At 31.6% G+C, this 20504-nt stretch overlaps 3 protein-coding genes across 3 annotated transcripts in view; 2 read left to right on the top strand and 1 right to left on the bottom strand.

Moving 5' to 3' along the window:
* The window catches only part of LOC113368039 (histone acetyltransferase KAT6A-like), a 114313-nt gene extending 106397 nt beyond the window's left edge, over nucleotides 1-7916 (top strand). The window contains exons 7-9 of the mRNA XM_026609602.1: nucleotides 583-980; nucleotides 1052-1268; nucleotides 2405-7916. Of these exons, the coding sequence (XP_026465387.1) occupies nucleotides 583-980; nucleotides 1052-1268; nucleotides 2405-7808 (6019 nt within the window). The 3' untranslated portion in view covers nucleotides 7809-7916. The remainder of the gene's footprint in view (nucleotides 1-582; nucleotides 981-1051; nucleotides 1269-2404) is intronic.
* A 1741-nt stretch (nucleotides 7917-9657) lies between these two features.
* On the bottom strand, nucleotides 9658-11527 carry LOC113365770 (ATP synthase subunit beta, mitochondrial). Its single transcript, XM_026607313.1, has one exon. It carries the CDS (start codon nucleotides 11345-11347, stop codon nucleotides 9821-9823), a length of 1527 nt encoding a protein of 508 aa, XP_026463098.1. The 5' UTR covers nucleotides 11348-11527; the 3' UTR covers nucleotides 9658-9820.
* A 329-nt stretch (nucleotides 11528-11856) lies between these two features.
* LOC113365769 (SWI/SNF-related matrix-associated actin-dependent regulator of chromatin subfamily A-like protein 1) lies at nucleotides 11857-14652 on the top strand. Its single transcript, XM_026607312.1, has 12 exons — nucleotides 11857-12045; nucleotides 12119-12234; nucleotides 12299-12399; nucleotides 12463-12597; nucleotides 12735-12909; nucleotides 13006-13186; nucleotides 13266-13416; nucleotides 13483-13647; nucleotides 13719-13875; nucleotides 13934-14065; nucleotides 14135-14329; nucleotides 14410-14652. Exons 1-12 carry the CDS (start codon nucleotides 11889-11891, stop codon nucleotides 14611-14613), a joined length of 1869 nt encoding a protein of 622 aa, XP_026463097.1. The 5' UTR covers nucleotides 11857-11888; the 3' UTR covers nucleotides 14614-14652.
* Nucleotides 14653-20504: the final 5852 nt, after the last annotated feature.

Genomic DNA, 20504 nt, shown 5'->3' with positions numbered 1-20504 from the left:
AGGGCAGGTTTAGCGGTTTCGGAGATATAACGAAAAAAGTAAAAAAAAAATGCCATTTGGCGGTCAAAAATGATCAATAGACATATGCACATCAAATTATCAGATATTTTATAGAGATTTTAACAATAACTATAAATTTTGTTTACATTTCTATGGGTTCCGTACCAATGTTTACCCGTTAGACAGCGACGCGGCGCTTACGCGCTTTATATTTTGTCTCTATGCATTTAAAGCAGTACGATTGCTTTGAAAAAAAGTTCAGATCTTCCAACATATGTCAAAATAAAGAAAACATTTTTTTTTCAAAAAAAAAGATTTAAAAAAAAAAATTTTTAAATATTTTTTCTTTCAATTTAATTTTCAAAAAAAAAGTAATTTTTTGTCAAATTTATAGTTTCTCAAAAATCTTATTTTTTCGAAGTAATTTTTTTCAAAAATGTTAATCGTTTTTAAAAAAAATAATAATTTTTGGTACGGGAAGTTCCAGCAATTTGCCTTAAGGCACGATGCCCTAATTGCCTTAAGACAGAATTCCACTTACAGCTAGTTTGATTTTTTTTTATGATTTCATTTTATTTACAGATTGCCCAAATTATTTCTCTGCGAATTTTGTCTTAAGTACACAAAAAGTAAGGCTGTTCTGGAACGTCATCAGGACAAATGTGCTTGGCGAAACCCACCAGGGACAGAAATATACAGATGCAATGAAATATCAGTATTTGAAGTGGATGGCAATGTAAATAAGATATATTGTCAAAATTTATGTCTACTAGCAAAGTTATTTTTGGACCACAAGACATTGTATTATGATGTAGAACCATTCTTGTTTTATGTCCTCACAAAATATGACAAGAAAGGCTATCACCTTGTAGGATATTTTAGTAAAGAGAAACATTGTCAGCAAAAATATAATGTTTCTTGTATTATGACAATGCCTCAGTATCAGAGGCAAGGTTTTGGTCGATTTTTAATTCATTTTAGTAAGTATTTTACTTATGACTGCCTAGATGCATATTTGATACATTTTATAATAAATCATTCTAATTTTCAGGTTATTTATTATCCAAGGAAGAAGGCCAACCTGGTACTCCTGAAAAACCATTATCTGATTTGGGAAGAGTTTCATACTATGCTTATTGGAAAAGTGTAATTTTAGAATATTTGAATGTGCATAGGGATGAACAACTTTCTGTCGGTGCAATATGCAAAGAAACTGGAATGTACAGCCCCGATGTGGCTTTAGCTTTACAGCTACTTGGTTTTGTCAGGTTTGTTTTTATAGAACTACAGTTGTCAGTAGGGAATACAATACCGGTTTACCGGTATACCGGCGGTATTTTTACCGGTATTTACTCCAAAAATACCGGCATTTTCGGTATTTTTACATAAGCGCTATTTGATACATAATACATTAAAGTTTAAATTTCTCGGAACAAATTTATCTTCAAATTCCATAATCGCATAAACAGCTATATCTTCAAGTGATTCTATAGGATAAACAAATGTCAAATATTATCTTAGATCGTCATTAATCTGAATATTTATTGCTTCTCAAAGGGCTTCATGTTGTGTTACAATAAATAGAATTGGACTGATAGATAACGATGTTTGTTTCATCTTATGTATAAATGTAACAGTTTTTTAAGTGATATTTGCGCCAAAATATTTTATATCATACAGTTTACCCCTGCGTAATCTTTATTTTTTTTTAACTTTATACACAATAATTATGATAATTACTAAATATTCTTGCTTTTTATTACAATTATAAAATATTATTTTTCGAAAACGTTTCGAAGTTCGAAAATGTTATAGAAGCATCACATTGTTTTAATTAACAATACTCAACAATTATAGTAACTTATTATTTATCTCGACAAAGTATCTGATCTTAAATTAGTGTAGAAAAATTATTTTTGGAGATTATGCTAATTTAACACATCGGATACAGACAATACAGTTTATTATAATAATGTAATATGATCTTTTCTGAGTTTTTGGTCTTTCTTACTCATAAATTTGTTTTTGGTGAAAAAAACTCAATATACTCGATAGTGATAATGAATTATTTAAATTGGATATAATTTTGTTAAATTATTATTTAAAAAAATAAATATATTGCTTTATTTTATTGTTTTTATTGTTTAGTTGAATATAGTTGTAGTTGTATGTACATTTTTTTATACTTGTACTAGTAACTTTCCATTTTGTTTACGTTTGTTTAAGATAATAAAAATACCGGTAATTTACCGGTATTCCGGTTTTAAAATGAAAAATTACCGAAATACCGGTATTGAAATTTTTCATCGGTATTGCATACCCTAGTTGTCAGTATACCACTGTATAATCGCATACTTTTTGCACTTGAATCATACATTTAATTATCACATTGTTCTATTTCCAGGATTGGATCTAAAGACGGAGTTGTGAAAGTATATGCTAACATTGATTGGGATAAAGTTGCCGCACATGCCGATCGTGTTAGCAAATCTAAAACCAGAATACACATAGATCCTGAGTGCCTAAGATGGACACCGTTGATTACACCCACTGTGAATCCATTTCGATCAGATTCTGATTTGGATACATCGGGTGATAAAAATCCGCAAGAAAATAGTGATGATGAAAAAGATATCAAGGAACCTGTTGAAGAAATAGTCGAAGAAAAACCTGTAGAACAAGTGAAAGTTAAAGGTAGACGCGGTCGCAAATCTAAGAAGATGTTAGAAGCTGAAGCTTCTGATAAAGCTGTAACAGAAACTGAAATTGAAAAGGATTATGAGAAAGAAAAGGAGATAGAATTGACTTCCTCTGGACGTAAACGTATCCGACCCAGTAAATACGATGAAACCACATATGCAGATATCAAGAAATCTGATGCAAAAGCCAATGAAACAGTTCTCAAAAGAAAATTATCAGAATCTAACAAAATTGATTCTGAACCTGTTAAGAAAGTTAAATCTGACGATAGGCGTCGTTCACGTTTTGCTTCCAGTGGCAACTCAAAACTAACTGCTGAATCCAAAGTTGAAGAAACTAAACCAATGCTTAGAACGTGCAGAAGTAAATCTATGTGTGAAAAAGTAGAGAACGAACGAAAACCAAGTCTCAAGACTTACGATTTTGAGTCAGATACCCAGTCTGATCAATTGGAAGTATCGAAAGAGTTTAGGAGAAGAATACGCAAAGCTTCAATTGTCAAAAGTTCAAGACCTAGAGGAGAGAGGTGGTCAGAACGCAGAGAGAAGCGCTTAAAATTAAATTCTGAGATTGAAAGCAATTCAGATTCTCCAATGCCAGAGCTCAAAAGAGAAGCAGATCTTAATCCAGAACTGGACGAAGATTTTAGCGCACCTAAACTTTCACCACAAAATCCTGTTCATGATCTTGAAGAAGAACAGTCAAAGACGCCGAAAATTAAGGTTGGCCGAAAACGGGGTAGAAAAAGTAAGAAACATTTATCAACTGAAGTATCTGCTGGTAAACGTCAAACTACTTTACCTGAAATATTTAAACAAAAAGAAGAGACTGTTAAAACCAAGGATTCCACAGCTGAGGAATCACAAACTGCTTGTAGTAATACTGAGAAAGATACAGCAACGGATAATGTTGAAGTTAAAGAAAGTATTATTGAGAAGAGTTCAAAACCTGTGAAAGACGCATCTCCAGATGCGAAACCAAGAGAATCTCATGTTAAGAAGAAGCATGAAAGAATTTCCAAACCAAGGCATCGTACTATACATCTAGAGTCCAATTCAAAGAGTGAGGATAGCTCTGCTGAGGCAGATGATGAGTTTGAAGATGAGAAAGATATGAAGTCACCAAAGAAAGACAAGATAATAGTAGTGTCTGATGTAATACGATCAGTAGCTTCTACTTCTTCAAGAAATGATTTTGTTGCAAGTGAAAAGTCACCAAAGAACAAAATTATCGACAATAAGTTGGATGAACCCCAGACCATTGTTGAAAATAAGAGTTCGGAAAGTATTTCTGATACTGCGACTTCAAATGCTAAACCGGATCCTACTAATAATACAGTTGAAGTTAATGAAAATCCTAGTGATAAATCAAATCCGGAAACCATTCAACAAATTTCAGAAACTTGTCCAGATAAAGCTAAAGAAAAGTCTGAAGAAATAACAGCAGAAGAAGTTGAAAAAATTGAAGAGCCGAGTCCAAAACTAAGAAAAGAAGAAGAAATATCTACAGCATCAAATAGTGAACCACAACAAGACACAAAACAAAACACTTCAGACACAAAAGGTATGGAAAAGGATGAACCTAAACAGCAAGAAAATAACTCATTACCAAATGAACCACAAGTCACACAAATTAAAGAATCTACTGCAGATTGTAAAGAAAATCCTAACACTAAGCACACATCCACTAAGCAGGATGTGTGTGCAGATATAGAAACTACAATATTATCTGATTCTGAGTCTGAGACTGAAATAGATGGTCACAAAATTAAAATTTTAAAAGTTGAAGAAAAAGATCTTGAAGTATTCAAAGAGAAAACTGATGATAAAGGCATGCTGAAACAAGAACAGCCTACTGGTGAAGAGAAAAATAAAGACATCAATGTGACGCAGTCAACAGCAACTGTGGTTCAATCAGAAAGTCAACAAACTGAAAGCAATAATGACATCAAAAATTCAAATATTCCAGTTGCAATGGAGGTTGATCCAAAAAACGATAAGCCAAATAGTGACAGTGTTATTGTACAAGAAAATGACAAATCTATCACAAGTGTAGATGATAAGGAAAGATCAGTTATTGATGTGACAAAATCTCAAACAGATGCACTTTCTGTTAGTACAGAACAGAAGAGCCAAATCAGTAATATTCAAGAGCCTGAAAAACCTACTTCAAAATCACAGGTAGTAATCCAACATTCTTGTCAGAAGGTTCAAGAACAATCCGTAAAGAAGACTGAACAAAGTTGTAATGACAAAATTGAACCCAGTCCAAGCAAATCAGAAGAGAAGAAAGGTGATTTAATAAAAAATGCTAAAAGTTTTGATGAGTGTGATAAAAAGTCTCCTGAAAAACATGAGAAGAGGCAAGATAATAAATCTGCAAGTCAAGAAAATAAGAAATCAGAGCATAAAAAAGATCATAGCCCCCAAAAAAGTGGTCGACATGAAGGTAATAAAACTGAACCTAAGATTTCTCCAAGCAAACATGAAAAATCTCGTACTCATTATGAACAAAAATCTCTCACACATTTCAAATATGAAAAAGAACTCCCGAAACCGGATTATGCGTCCTTGAATCAAATGACAAATTATCCTGGTTCTCACGCTCCACAATATCACTGGCAGGCTGCCTGGGACCATCCGGCTAGGTTGCAATGGGAACAGAACCGGTATCTGGATATGAAATCAGATAAAAACCCTTATTTTGATCCAAAATATGCTTACAATGTTCAGCATTTAGAACCAAATCAAAAGTCACCACAAAAGATTCATCACAAATACAATACAAATGAAATAGCTCAAAACTTTGCATATACCTCATTAGCTGCCCCTAATATATATCAAAGCAATGTTCCAGTTCCGCAGTATCCGAAAGAAAAAATTAACTACAAGACAGAAACAAAATCTGATAAATCACGAAGTGATCACAAGAAGCCAACAGAGCAAAAGGTATCAGAAATTAAACCAGATACAAATAAACAAGCTAACTCGAGGCATTGCAATATTGAAGCAAATACATCAACCACTAATAACAGTACAAGTTCAAGTTCTAAATCTTCATCTAAAAATAAACAATTGCTTCAACAAGAAGAGGCAAATAAGATCCACGAAGTGCCTAAACAAAACATAAATACTAATACTCAATGTTCTAACTTGACCCAACAGCAAATGCAGCAGAATACTTTAACTGGTCAAAATTTACCAAACCAAATGCAAAACTTGACACACACTTCGATTCAAAATCATGCTAATAACCAGAAAAATGTTGTTGAATTAACAGATGTTGCTAGGAGCGGTAATACAACACCAAGGTTAGATAATAGCGTGGAGAGTCTTCAACCTCACACACCTAGCAATTCTATAAAGCAAACGCCTCCTACACCTTCAGATATACCGTCAATGGGTGTTTACACTCCAGATTCTACTACCAATTCAGTGCACAGTCTTCACTATGGTGGGCCTTGCGATTTAGATGTTCAATTAGGATTGGAATCACCAACTAGCATCTCCAGTGATATGGCATCTCAAAATTCTGTTGAACCGGTTAGGCCTCCATCAGTAGTACCTCATAATACAAATCAGACACAGTACAGTGATTGCTCAATGCAGAGTTCACAAAGCGTTCATAATCAAATGCAAATTCAGCACAGTCAAGTTAATATTCCAACTTCCAGTCCTCAACATAATTTGAATAGTACTATTCATATTCCACCGATATCACAAACTCACATTCAACAAGGAAGTAATTCAAATAGAAAACAGGTGCAGCATCAAAGTAGAAATACTAACAGGTCAACAACACCTAAAATAAGATCGACAGCGCCGAGTATACAACACTCTAGTATCCAACAATCGAGGCATAGGGATACGCCGCCAATCCAAACAACGCCTCAACAGCAGAGTGCGGTAAGTCAGCAACAGCAACAACAACAGCATACACATGTTGGTTCGCATCAGCATCATCAGTTGCAAGCACATTTGCAACACGCTGCAATGGCTGCACACACCCATCAGACTTATGGACATTTAGGTACAGCGTCTATGCACCATGCAACATCTATCCACCCGCACGCTGTGATCTCACAAGGTAATTACATATCCATGCCGCAAATGGCGGTCAGTTCACAAGGTTTTCAAGGCCAAGGAGCTAGTACATATGTTTCGGTACCGATGAGTTCTGTGATACAACATAGGATGTCAAATCAAGGTAGTATTCCCACAGCTCAGCATCCTCTGCCGAGTCCACATCAAAGGCATGGATCATCGCCTTCATGTGCAGTTTCCACTGCTACAAATTTTTATATTCAATCAGGCACGCATCCACATTCACATACACCAGGACCGTCTGCACCGCAGACACCGACCCCGACAGCGACTCCTACTCCCCAAGGCAATCCTGTAGAGCAAACTGGAGCTAATACTAGTTTCAGTTTAGCTAAACTTCAACAGCTTGCAAACGGATTAGAAATGAACCAGACCAGTCCTTGTAATACGATGACGCCGCCACCTGTACCCATGAATTTAACACCGCCCCCGAATCACCATCCACATGGAGCAATGACTCCTCCTCCAGGACAAGTGTTAGCTAATCAGCCGTCACGAAACTTACCAACACCTCCGAATATACAGTCACAAGTTGGGCTTTCGGGGTACCATCATAAATACTACAGCAGCAATATGAACATGAATCAACTCGGGGGAACAGTAACGCCTCCAATGCAGCAGAATTCAGGAAGAAATTCACGAAACTTGCCTGCTAACGTAGCTGTACAACATATGCAAGCATCTTCAAGTAGAATGAGCCCTAATGTTCCAATTAATCCTAATCTAATGACGCCCTATGGAGGCTTAAATGGGTACAGAATGGCTACGCAACAATCCAGCGGTGGAGTTGCTGGATATATTGCTGCCAACACAGCTGCCGGGTTTATTAACAATCCTGGACAGCTCCAAATGGGAGTTATGAATATGGCTCAGGGGCAATATCAGGATCCTTCAGCAATACAAAGGGCTGCTCAGCAAAATCCAATGAACCCTATTTATCCCACATATAGTTATATCAATGGAATAGGTCCAATGACTTCTTTAAATGGAACAATGAGACGATAATTAAAATAAAGTGATGAGTAAGATCTGTGTAAATATAGTTTATAGATAGACGCTATTATAAATATAGAAATAAAAAACTACTTAATGGAAGTAATGGTATGATGAACTGACGAAATTGAAAATGTGATTTCCAGTGCTCTTTAATTTTAGATATGTGAGAATTTTTAAATATTCTTATCTTAATATAAAAGATTTCAATTTACTTTTAAAAATATTTTATTTTTGTTATAGGTACGTTTACATTTCAAAGAAAATAATATATGTTATGAAAATGTGTTTAACGAAATGATGTTAATTAAATATTAATATATTAAAAATATCTTGTTTTATTTCTAATCGGAATGATTTTTATAAAAATTAGTAATAGATGAAGTGGATTCTTTGAAGATTTATTTTTGAATAGGTTAAAATATTTATTTGCAGCCAAATATTCGAAAGAATATAAATAGAATGAATACCTAACAATTTATTATATAGGTTTCGACACTATGTATGTGTATAATCATTCAGCATGTTAACAGGAAAACCAGAAAAAAACATTTGTATATATATATATATATATATATATATATATATATTATTATTATTATTACTTTTTTCCAAACTTTTGCTTCCATGCTTCCGGTTAGTTTGGAGCATGGCTCTGTACAGAACCACGAGACCTGGACAAGTAAGGTAGAAATAAGGCTGAACAAAAGTTTGGAGAGCTCTGAAATTTTATGCTGAAGGAGATAAGGTGGACAGGTAAGATTACAAATTAAGTGCTGCAAAGGGTTGGAGATGAAAAAATTCTACTGAGCACGATTCTGAAAAGGAAAGGAAACTGGGTCCATTCTGCAAAAAGAGTGCCTCTTACAAGAAGGTAAACTAGAAGAGCTGAAAGAACTGGTAAAAAGAATAATGCAGAAGTTTGATTACTGAAACAAGTAGAAAATAAACAGGTAACTGAAAGTCGAACTATAGTATCAGACAGCATGGAAACAAAAGTTTGGAAAAGTAAATGTATAAAAGTGTATAAAAAAGTGAAGAATCAAATGAAATAGCAATGGTGGTAATAAACAAAGGAGGGAAAGGTAATTAGTGATATGTGATGTTTTTTAAACACATTTGAGCCAATTTGAAAATGATATCAAGTTAAAACCATGGTCAAGTTAAAACCCTTGCACACGCACACACACACACACACATATATATATATATATATATATATATATATATATATATATATATATATGAACATATTAAACATCAAATATGCATTTCCTCAACTCGAGTACCATCTGGTACTCGATTTCGGAAATTCATTAGTGTTCAACATGTTTTTACTTTTTAATATATTTACATTTTTAAAACTTATCTTTATTCTTAGTTATATTAAATATTAATTTGAAGGTAATTAAATAAACATGCTCAAATTTTGAAATTATGTACCTAACTGTTTGAATACTTAAATAAGCACTTTAAAGTTATGTATTTGTAAATTAAATTTTTGTCTCCAGCTTTTTATTATTTAAGAATGTGTTGATCGTTTTTTTATTATTTATTAACAAAATGTAATTACACAAAAGTTCAGAAATATTCTTTGCTTTGCCAAATAAAATGTGGAAATTGCAAAAATTTAAGCATTTTGCAACAAGTTTATTACGAATATTTTTTAATTTAAACATTTCACTTATTTATGAATTGATTAAAATATGAAATTAACCTATAAAATCTGACCTAAATTTTCTTCAAATACCAAAATATGCACTGAATTAAATTTTTATTAGTCCAACTGCAAATAAATTATGTAATCAAATTATTGCATAACAAATTGTTAATTAGCATTAAAATAACAAAAAAACAATGATTTTTTATATTTTTTTATTTAGTAAAATCACTGATCACAATGCTGTTTGTGGATTTTCTACTTGTTTTAAATTATATAAACTATAATGAATAAAGTGTGGTTATATAATGTAAAAAAAGGTTAAAATTTTGAATGGTCAGTGATTAAACACTTATTTATAAATTTAATTAGATGCTTCCTTAGCTAATTTTTCAGCCTTCTGTACGACTTCTTCAATTGGGCCTACCATATAGAAAGCTACTTCAGGAAGATGATCGTATTCACCTGCAAGAATCTTGGTGAAGCCCTTGATGGTTTCTTCTAATGGTACTAGTTTTCCAGCATGACCAGTGAATACTTCAGCAACTTGGAAAGGTTGAGACAAGAATCTTTGGATCTTGCGGGCACGGGCTACGGTAAGTTTATCTTCTTCAGACAATTCATCCATACCTAAGATAGCAATGATATCTTGAAGTGATTTGTAATCTTGTAAGATCTTCTGTACACCACGGGCAATGTTGTAATGTTCAGCTCCAATGATGTTGGGGTCCATAATACGGGATGTAGAATCCAAAGGATCCACAGCTGGGTAGATACCTAATTCAGCAATGGCACGGGACAATACAGTGGTGGCGTCCAAGTGAGCGAATGTAGTGGCAGGGGCAGGATCTGTCAAGTCATCAGCTGGCACATAAATGGCCTGTACTGATGTAATTGAACCCTTTTTGGTGGTGGTAATTCTTTCCTGCATAGTACCCATGTCAGTGGCCAAAGTGGGTTGATAACCTACAGCGGATGGAATACGACCCAACAGAGCAGATACTTCAGAACCGGCTTGAGTGAAACGGAAAATGTTGTCAATGAAAAGAAGTACGTCTTGTCCTTCCTGGTCACGGAAGTATTCAGCTACAGTTAATCCAGTCAAAGCGACACGGGCACGGGCGCCTGGGGGTTCATTCATCTGTCCGTAGACAAGAGCTACCTTGGAGGTCTTGTCTTTCAAGGAAATGACACCACCTTCAATCATTTCATTGTACAAGTCATTTCCTTCACGGGTACGTTCACCAACTCCAGCGAATACTGAATAACCACCATGAGCCTTGGCTACGTTGTTGATCAGTTCCATAATCAATACAGTTTTTCCTACTCCAGCACCTCCAAACAGACCAATCTTTCCTCCTTTTACATAAGGAGCCAAAAGATCGACAACTTTGATTCCAGTAGCCAAGATTTCTTGCTCGACACTCATTTCAACGAAAGCTGGGGCTTCAGCGTGGATAGCTGCACTTTTGTCAGTTACAATGGGGCCACGTTCGTCAATTGGTTCTCCGATGACGTTCATGATCCTGCCCAATGTCTCAGCTCCCACGGGGATCCTGATGGGTGATCCGCAGTCAACAACACCTTGACCACGTACCAAACCCTCAGTACCATCCATAGCAATGGTACGGACGGTATTTTCTCCTAAATGCTGGGCTACTTCAAGGACGAGCCTTGGCTTTCTGTTGGATACTTCAAGAGCATTTAGGATGGGAGGTAGGCTATCTTCGAATTGTACATCTACAACAGCACCGATAACGGCAACAACTTTGCCTTGGGCACCGGCTGCTGCTTTGGCAGCATAACTCCTGCTGTTCGATAAAATCGATGCGATTTTACCCGATTCTGTTTTGCTCAGGGTTCGCAAAGTGGAATTGATTACGGAGTGCATCTTGTAATAAAATGTATAGCCAGTTGAGTTGAATTAAATTGATCTCACCTGTAAGCTACTGTACGGAGAATATTAAATCCTTTATGAGCACTGATAGTATTTTTTGGAGTGTGCTTACGTAACTTCTGCCGTAACCACTCAGAAGTCGAACTCCATTTTGGATTGATTAGAGAACTAAAATGATTTCGGTCCGCCGACAGTCTTGAAGTCAGGCACTTGAGGGTTGCCAGATGTTTCAAGTTTAAATGGAGCGTTACGAAAAACTGACATAACATGATAAAAACGTTTTTGCTGTCACTTTAAATATAATTCAATATGTTTCTCAATTAACATGCTAAACATTATCACATAAAATTAGACTGTCTGATTAGCAATATCATCGAGCTTAAGTTATTCAATTTTGTGCGAAAACATAAAGAAAAAATTGCCATTTTGACATTTGCTTGGCACGACGTTCGAAATGAATGACAGTTGCGAATAGTACCTCTAGTGTTAAATTATTAGTTTTAATAATTTTTCTAATGATTTCCAATTACAAATAATGTTTAATAATATTCAAAATAAAAAACCTCTAATTAATCTTAATAAAGTAATAGCATCATGTACAATGATATCAGACTCGAGATTTCAGGTTAAGACCTCAAATTTTCATGCCAAGCTTATAGATGCATTTAAATCAATTCAATCGAAACAATATGGTCTGTGAAATATATTATCATATAATTATTATGTAATTTAATTTAATTTATTAATTCATAACATTAATTCTAGATCCCAAAACGAAATGCTGGACATTTTTATTTGCTGATTATAAAAGTTTACTGACAAAGATGAATCTTCTACGACCGGACATATCAGTGGAAAGTCTACCTTTTAACATTATTTCTGTAAGTGCCAACTATTTTTATAATTAACAGTTGCTTACATTTTCCTTGATGAGAATATTTAAAGTTATTAGAACAAAAACCTGAAGAAACCATTCCAGTAGATCCTACGAAAATTGAAAAAGATTTATGGGAGAAGTTATATCCATTCCAAAAGGAAGGTGTAAGGTAATAATACAGTGAGCGAGTAATCAAGTGAGAAGCATTTTAATTCTATTATTTGTGATACAGGTTTGGAGTACAAAAAAATGGTAGATGTATGATTGCTGATGAAATGGGTTTAGGCAAAACTATTCAGGCGTTAACTCTTGCCAGCTATTATCAAGATGATTGGCCTTTGTTAATTGCAACTACAGCATCAGTAAGGTATAATAACCATTAAATTAGTGAACAAATATAAAAAGATTTTCTATTTATACAGGTTTTTAATTATCTAAAATATTATCGTCACTGCAAATGATTTTAAAATAAATCTGTTTTTAATATTATTTTACTTTCAACAGGAATACATGGTACCAAAAATGCTTAGAGTTTTTGCCTTCCGTTTCAATTCACAACATTGTTTGTATGTCTTCAGGAAAAGATTACATATATGATGCAAAAATATTGATTGTTACACATAGTTTGTTGGAAAAATGCATGGATAGTTTGAAGAATCGGTTTGGAGTTATTATTTATGTAAACATAAAAATCATTTACCTACTAATTTCATTAACACACTTATTTTTAGAATTACATTTTATACAATTGATATAATTTTCTTTTTATATTCAGGATGAATCACATACACTGAAAAATTTTAAAGCAAAATGTACAAATGCAGCACTTGTTTTAGCGAAATCAGCAAAACGTGTAATTTTATTAACTGGAACTCCAGCTCTTTCAAGACCAAGTGAACTTTTCACACAATTATGTATGTTGGATGACAAATTTTTTGTCAACTTTAAAGAATATAGTAAGTTTAGAACAAATTACCAAAATAGATTAATTTTGTTAAAGATTGGAAAGTGAGTAATTTAAAATTAAAATTCTAGGTAAAAGATACTGTGATGGCAAGGAAACAAATTTTGGTTGGAACAGTTCAGGATGTTCAAATTTACCTGAATTAAATATGATATTGAATAAAAAATTTATGATCAGAAGAACAAAAGAACAAGTTTTGCCTGAGCTAAATGAAATTAATAGGTTTTAATTATACAATTTACTGTTTTATTTCAAATATTCATAATAATATTATTTTATTTCTTATAGAGAAGTTATAAAATTGGATTCAAAATATATTATTACTAATGAAACAGTTGAACAGGATTTAAATTTATTAGCTAAACAATTTTCAAAGCAAAAACGTGATAATGAACATGCCGCTTTACTTACATATTTTGCAGATACTGCAAAATATAAATACAAAGCTGTTTGGTTAGTATTAAAACTTGAATTTGATAATTATGCTATAATATACTGTAAATAATTTTTGGTTTTCTGTTTAGTGCTTATATAAAAGAATTGATTGAAGAGAAGAAAGATGAAAAAATATTAGTATTTGCACATCATAAAATAATGATAGAATCTTTATGTGATTTATTAAATGATTGTAAAATTCATCATATTAAAATTGATGGAAACATAAAGCCTGAAATACGTACTGTAAGTGTAGGTAATGTTTAGATAAAAATGTTATAGTAATAAAATATTTTTATTGAAGAAATTAGTGGAGAATTTCCAAACTAAGCAATCATGCAGAGCAGCAGTTTTATCAATAACGTCAGCAAATGCAGGAATAACATTAACTGCAGCTCAGCTAGTAATATTTGCAGAGTTGCATTGGACGCCTAGTGTAAGTGATATTTTAATTATCGCTTTTGACTTTTATATTATTCGATAACATAAAGTTACTGCTTGATAGATTATGGCTCAGGCTGAAGCCAGAGCCCATCGTATAGGCCAGGTTGGCGAAGTTCGAGTCCAATATTTAATTGCACAAGGTACAGCAGATGATATAATTTGGCCTATGCTACAAAATAAACAGGGAGTTTTAAAGAAAATTGGTTTATGCAATGACGATTATGGTGATGCTAATACTAAAGAGGTTTTAAACAAGGTACATTTTTTTAAATACTTATTCATTTTCAACCTTTTGTTTTTATATATAAATTAGTATATTATTGAAATTTTTTATAGTTTGTTGAGAAACAAAAGGAGAGCTTTAAAAGTTATTTTCCTCCTACTAAGAGAGTAAATTCTGAAATGGAAACTTCTGCAGCAAAAAAAGCTAAAATTGAAGAAAATGTTGAACAGGTAAAACATGAAACGATAACATCTCATGAATTATTAATGGCTGATGATGAGGATGAGATGTTTATGAATGTAAACTTAGATTTTTGATACTATAATAATTTAATTTATTGTTAATGTGGATAAGAAATATAGGGTAATTTTTTATTTTTATTTATACTTTCAGTATGTAAATACTGTTTCATTATAATTAAAGGTTTTTATAGTTTGTTATATTGTAAATAGATAAAATCTGAAGTTAATGTAATTCTGGATTATCTTTTGCACTATAGTAATCTTTCCAGAAAACCGGTTTTAAAATTTCGGAATTTGATTAGAAAATTTAGAGTGATTAAAAGCATCTTTGGTTTGAAATTATTTACTGTTCAATTTTATTCATAATTAAATTTGTTTAATGCAATTTATTGGACCAAAGAAATAATATTTGACCAGGTTGAAATAACTTTAAAACAATTATTTATTGTTTATTCATAATTTTCACACATAATAATGTAGATAATTTTATAGTGGTGAAATGAACTATTCAGCAAAGGGTAATAATAAATCTAATGAATAAAAACAATATATCTATAACAATTAGAAAACATAGCTGTGTCATATACAAAAAAAAAACAGTTCAGTTTTAAAGATAATTAAGCAAAGGACTAATATTTTCTATTACGCGCAATTTTAATATAAATTTAAATATTTTATTATTTTTTTTGTTCACTGAAATATGATTTCAAAAAACAGAGGATATCTATCGAGTTGCAACAGTGTTTTAATCAATCCCGGTATACTTTTCTAGAATGATATTAAATTTCATGCATCTTGTGTTAATCTTCTATTTATCAGGGTATTATATATCATTTAACAGTTTATATTTTTGCTGTTTATGTAACTGAGTTGATGGAACACAAATATTTGCCTACAAAATAGATTATTTGAACTGTTGTGCACAATTCTCATTAGAATTGCTTTGAAATATTATTTGATATGTTTTTCCACAAAGATACATTAAAAAAGCTATTGATAGTAAATCTGAAGACAAAAGGTACTTCCAAAGAACATTGCACTACATAATTTTATACCAAAACAAAAGGTGTATAATTTAATGTTTCCTACCTATATTACATTTGAATTTTCGCGCGTATTGTGTGATGCGTGCACAACTTCATCTTTTACGGAACAGAATCTCAGTTGCGTTCAACGACTTGCGCAATTTCAATATGGCGCGCAGGTTCTTGCAGTGCGCAGATGCGGTGCGGATGTTTACGATTCAAAAAATTATTTAACGTATATATTTGTAAGACAAAATTTTATTTAATGTGAAAATCAGGTGAATTAAAGTTTCTTTTAATTTTATAGATATTTTATGTATATACTTTTGATTTCGGATATTGTGAAATAAATTATTATTGACATTTTGAGTTTAGTGATCTTTATTTCATTCGGGAGTGAAATTGGTTTATAAAGTGTTATAATTGTGTTTGTGAATAAAATTTGTTTTGGATATTAAAAACAATACTATTGTAAGTACTAGCTGTTATTTTATAATGATTTATAAAAATATTTATTTTTGCGTAATTGTGTTGTTTACATTATTGCACACACTTATTTTTGTTGCATGATTCTTTAAAAACTTTTAGTTTGAAAGTTCTTGATACGGTTTTATATCTTTATTGTTCCCACCAAAATATAATAAACATTTTACGTAATGTTTTGAAAGGATTGTGGTTACTTTGTATTGAGTTTTTAGTTGCGTACAATAGTAATAAATTCTCAAAATATTTGAGTAAAACGTTATTAAATTTTCTGCAATTGAATTAATTAAATTGATGGAATCAACAGTTTAATACTATGTCAATATTCATAATGTTTTAATATGAGAAAAATAAAGGGAAAAAATAAAGGAAATTGTTAAATAAATGTTTTGAATAAAGGAGCAAATAAAAAAAAATAGTATTTATTTTTTAAATTTTCTTTGCGAATTTCCTTTAGTATTTTTTTCGCGAGTTTCTTTTAGTACTTCCTTTGCGATTTTTCGTTAGTATTTGCTTTGCGAATTTCCTTTAGTATTTCCCTCGCATATTTTCTTTAGTATTTTGTTTACGAATTTCCTTTAGTATTTTCTTTATTATTTTGACACGGATCGATTTTACTGTATTTTGTTTCTTTCTTTCAAATTTGTGTATGGCAAATAAATTCCTTTGAATCACTAATAATATAATTTATCCACTATAAATTAATATTCATTTTATCCTTAGTACCAATATGGGAATACGTAGTTTACGTAATGTTTTGAAAGGATTGTTTCATTTGATCTTGAATCATTTGAGTAAATGACGTTATTGAAATCTTCGAAATTTTGGCATTTGCAGATTGACATACAACGGTTCTAAAATAATAATAAAAACTAATATTTTTAACTTCCCGTAGGGTAAAATATTGTAATGGGCCGAAAATTGAAATTGAAAATTTTTGCATTTCTCGACGCTTTGAAGGTTTCTGAACATTTTGGCATACCTCAGAAAGAATGGATGAGTGTGTGTGTGTGTGTATGTATGTATGTATGGATACAAATTTCCAGTCACGTTTTCCGGCGCACGGATCAACCGATTTGAATGGTTCAAAAAACATTCGATTCCTATCGATAGGGAAAAGAGCTGGTTAGTTTTTGGCAAAGGCAGGTCCAGCCGTTTCGAGGATACGGAGCAAAGAGTGCAGAAAATAGAAATCGACTTTTTGAGAGAACGGATTATCCGATTTGAATGATCTAAAAACATTCAATTAGTAATGATTGGGAGAAGTGTTTATTAGTTTTTGGTGAAGGCAGGTCCAGCCATTTCGAAGATACGGAGCTAAATGTGTAACAAATGGCTATTTTTGAGAGAACTAAGCGTCCGATTTAAATGATTCAAAGAACTTTCTGCTTGTCTTAACAAAATAATTGAATTTGGAAAAAAATTTTTCGTTTCAACTTTTTTTTTCAAAAAAAAAAATTTGTATATCGAAAATATTTCAGATTTTATTTTTAATTCTGACTATAGTTCTAATATACTTTAAACAAATAATTTCAACTTTGCAATTCAGTTTATATAATTCTGATAAATATTAGACAATGTTACATTATTTATTTATATTATAATAATCTATTTGAAAACATTCAGTATTCCTCGAACATTTCGTTACGGTACGGGAAGTTCCAGCAATTTGCCTTAAAGCACGATGCCATACACCCCACTAGTTTGGTATTCGATTTATGATAAGATTATGTAATATTAATAATCCGATTTTATGCGATTACAAATGCAGCCTAATATATGACTGTATTAGCCTTAATATCTGAGAAACTTGAAATTTCAGAATATTTTGAGCCCTTTTCAATAATTGTAATTGAAATAGCAAATGGTGACGGTTTTCAAAAAATACTGCCACATCTTCATGACGTGTATATTTGTCAATCGCAGTTAACTGGTTGAATTGCATAAGTTTTGTATATTGGGCTATTTAATTTCATCAATTTTGAAATTAGACTGTACAAAATTAACTTTCAGAAATACGTGGTTCCAATTACGTTGTAATATTATTTTGTACAAAATTATTAATATATTAATTAATGTGCATTTGCATATATTTGTTTTTATTATATGTACTCTTATCCTGAAGAAGGTGTTATGGAAACAAATGTTTGTCCTTGATTGAAACCATAACGAGTCTTCAGCTTTATGTTTGGAGAAATGCATTACAATTTTCGTGAGATAACTTGCCTGTTTTTAATTGATCTGATTTAAATATTTTAATTATATTTGAAACCAAGTAATTAAAAATTGTTTGATGGAAAATATAATTTCTAATTCAGCAATCGAAGATTATAAACGTTTTCGATACTGGTCTTCCTAATTTAAACAAAAATCACTACTGTTCACATGGTTGAAACGATAATTCAGAGAAGCCAAAGCTATTCAGATTTTATTTATTTTTCTACAGCTGCTCTGATAAATTTAAATTTTGCGAGATTTTCTAAGGCCAAAAATATTGTCTTTAGTTTGCAAAAAGTATAACTATAACTTCAAATTATCCGCTTAAGCGATGATAAATTCAGTAAGCTTAAGCCTACCTAACCACATCAATACTAAACTGTAAAATAGTAAAATTGTTTTTAATTATTTCAATCTTTACTGATTGTATTAGAAAATACGGTTTTATTTTTAGATTTGCGATTTTTACTCGTTTTTTCAGCATGAAACTAACAATTATGATACCATTTTAGTAAAAAAATAGGATAAAAAATCAGCTTTATACAGGGTGTCCCAGAGTTCAACGTCAAGGCATAAAAGGATTGATCGTAGCTTTGATAAAAAAGGTGTCATGTAATTTGAAAATTATGCAATCCTGAATGCTGTGGTCAAACTGGTATCATTTTTCGGTTATTGCGGTGAATTTTTATTATTTTTGTTAAATCAAATTTTGAAGCAGTCAGATATAATCATACCATTGTCATTGTCCCAACTTTACTAGAATGAAGACCTTTTGTAAAACTATAAATTTAAATTAAAAAAATTGAGAATTGAGAAAATTTGAGAGGCCCTGCTTTAAAAAAAGTATTCTAAAGTATGTTGGCAAGTTCCATTAAAATTCGCGCATTTAATAAAAATTGTAGATGCCAAAATACTTGATAATATAAATATAATAAAAATACGAAATACAAATCCAAAAATAACATGTACATTGGTGTCTGACTCTTGAAAATTATTGTGACCAAAATGCATAAAATCATGTTAATTTTAGGATTCAATTTTTTTACTCGATTTTTTTTTACTATGAAATTTTCAAGCATTTTACTACTTAACAATCTTGATTAAATACGCGAACTTTTAATATAATTTTCCAACAAACCTTAGTACATTTTCTTAATGCAAGACCTCCCAAAGTCGACCAATTTTGGAAAATTTAAAATCATATACTTCAACAAATAGTCTTAGTTCTAGAAAACTTTGGGCAATCGTATCATTATTTTTAACCTTGGTCTTAGAAATGCCATTTACAGTTACGGTTCCAAAGTTTAAATGAACAAAAATAATAAAAATTAACCACAGCAACCGAAAAATCACAGTTTGACCAATAAAGCTCTAGATTGCATAATTTTTAATCTCCACGGATTTTTTTTTATTTTTTTCATCTTGAGTTCTGGGACACTCTATATAAAGCTAATATATTATCTTATTTTTACGCTATTTCTTCTTTCTCTAATAAATGATAATTTTCTTCAGAAGTTGCGTTCACTAATAATTTATTATTACAATTTATTAGCTGAATCAGCCGAGTGTAGAATTGTAGCCTGAAGGATTTAAAAGTAGATTGTGGAAATAGCTTTTACCAATGATAAACGTCTCAATTTCAAGTCTTGAGCTTGAGGACATTTTATGAAATCAACTATATAATAAAAATGAAATTCTATATATTATTTATATTAAATTAAAAGAATTGTTATAAGAAAAATATTTGTTAACCATTTACTGGTTTCTATGCTATCTTGTATCTATCAATCTCAGGGAGCCATAAAACCCTACAACTTATAATTAATTTGCTCTAATTGTATATTTCTCGTAAGTAGTAATTATTAATTACTTAGATGGTATAAATTCTTGTCTGATTGTCAGCAAACTGTTTTATATCCAACTCGTTATTAATTTGTATTAGATATTACGTAAATTACAACATGTCTGTTTTATAACTGTTGTAATATTAAATATCTAAGACATTATTTTTTAACTTCTCGAAGGAGAAGTTTATGTTTTTATCAAAAAATCCGATTTGCTAATTTTATGTTTTCTCGACGTTTCAAGCCATTCTGAATCGAATGAGACCAAATTTGGAAAAAGTATATGTGTGTGGGGGGAGGGGTATTTATGTATGTGAACAAATTTTTAAAATGTTTTTAACAGCAATCAGGACTTAACGAGTCTTGTGCTGGTTTTATAAATAGCAACCCAACGGTT

Source organism: Ctenocephalides felis, unplaced genomic scaffold, assembly GCF_003426905.1.
Source record: "Ctenocephalides felis isolate EL2017-DRISC unplaced genomic scaffold, ASM342690v1 CF-g0.4_SCAFFOLD_01170, whole genome shotgun sequence".
Classification (NCBI taxonomy): domain Eukaryota; kingdom Metazoa; phylum Arthropoda; class Insecta; order Siphonaptera; family Pulicidae; genus Ctenocephalides; species Ctenocephalides felis.
The sequence above is the reverse complement of the archived record's forward strand: the minus strand, read 5'-3'. Positions and strand labels throughout refer to the sequence as shown.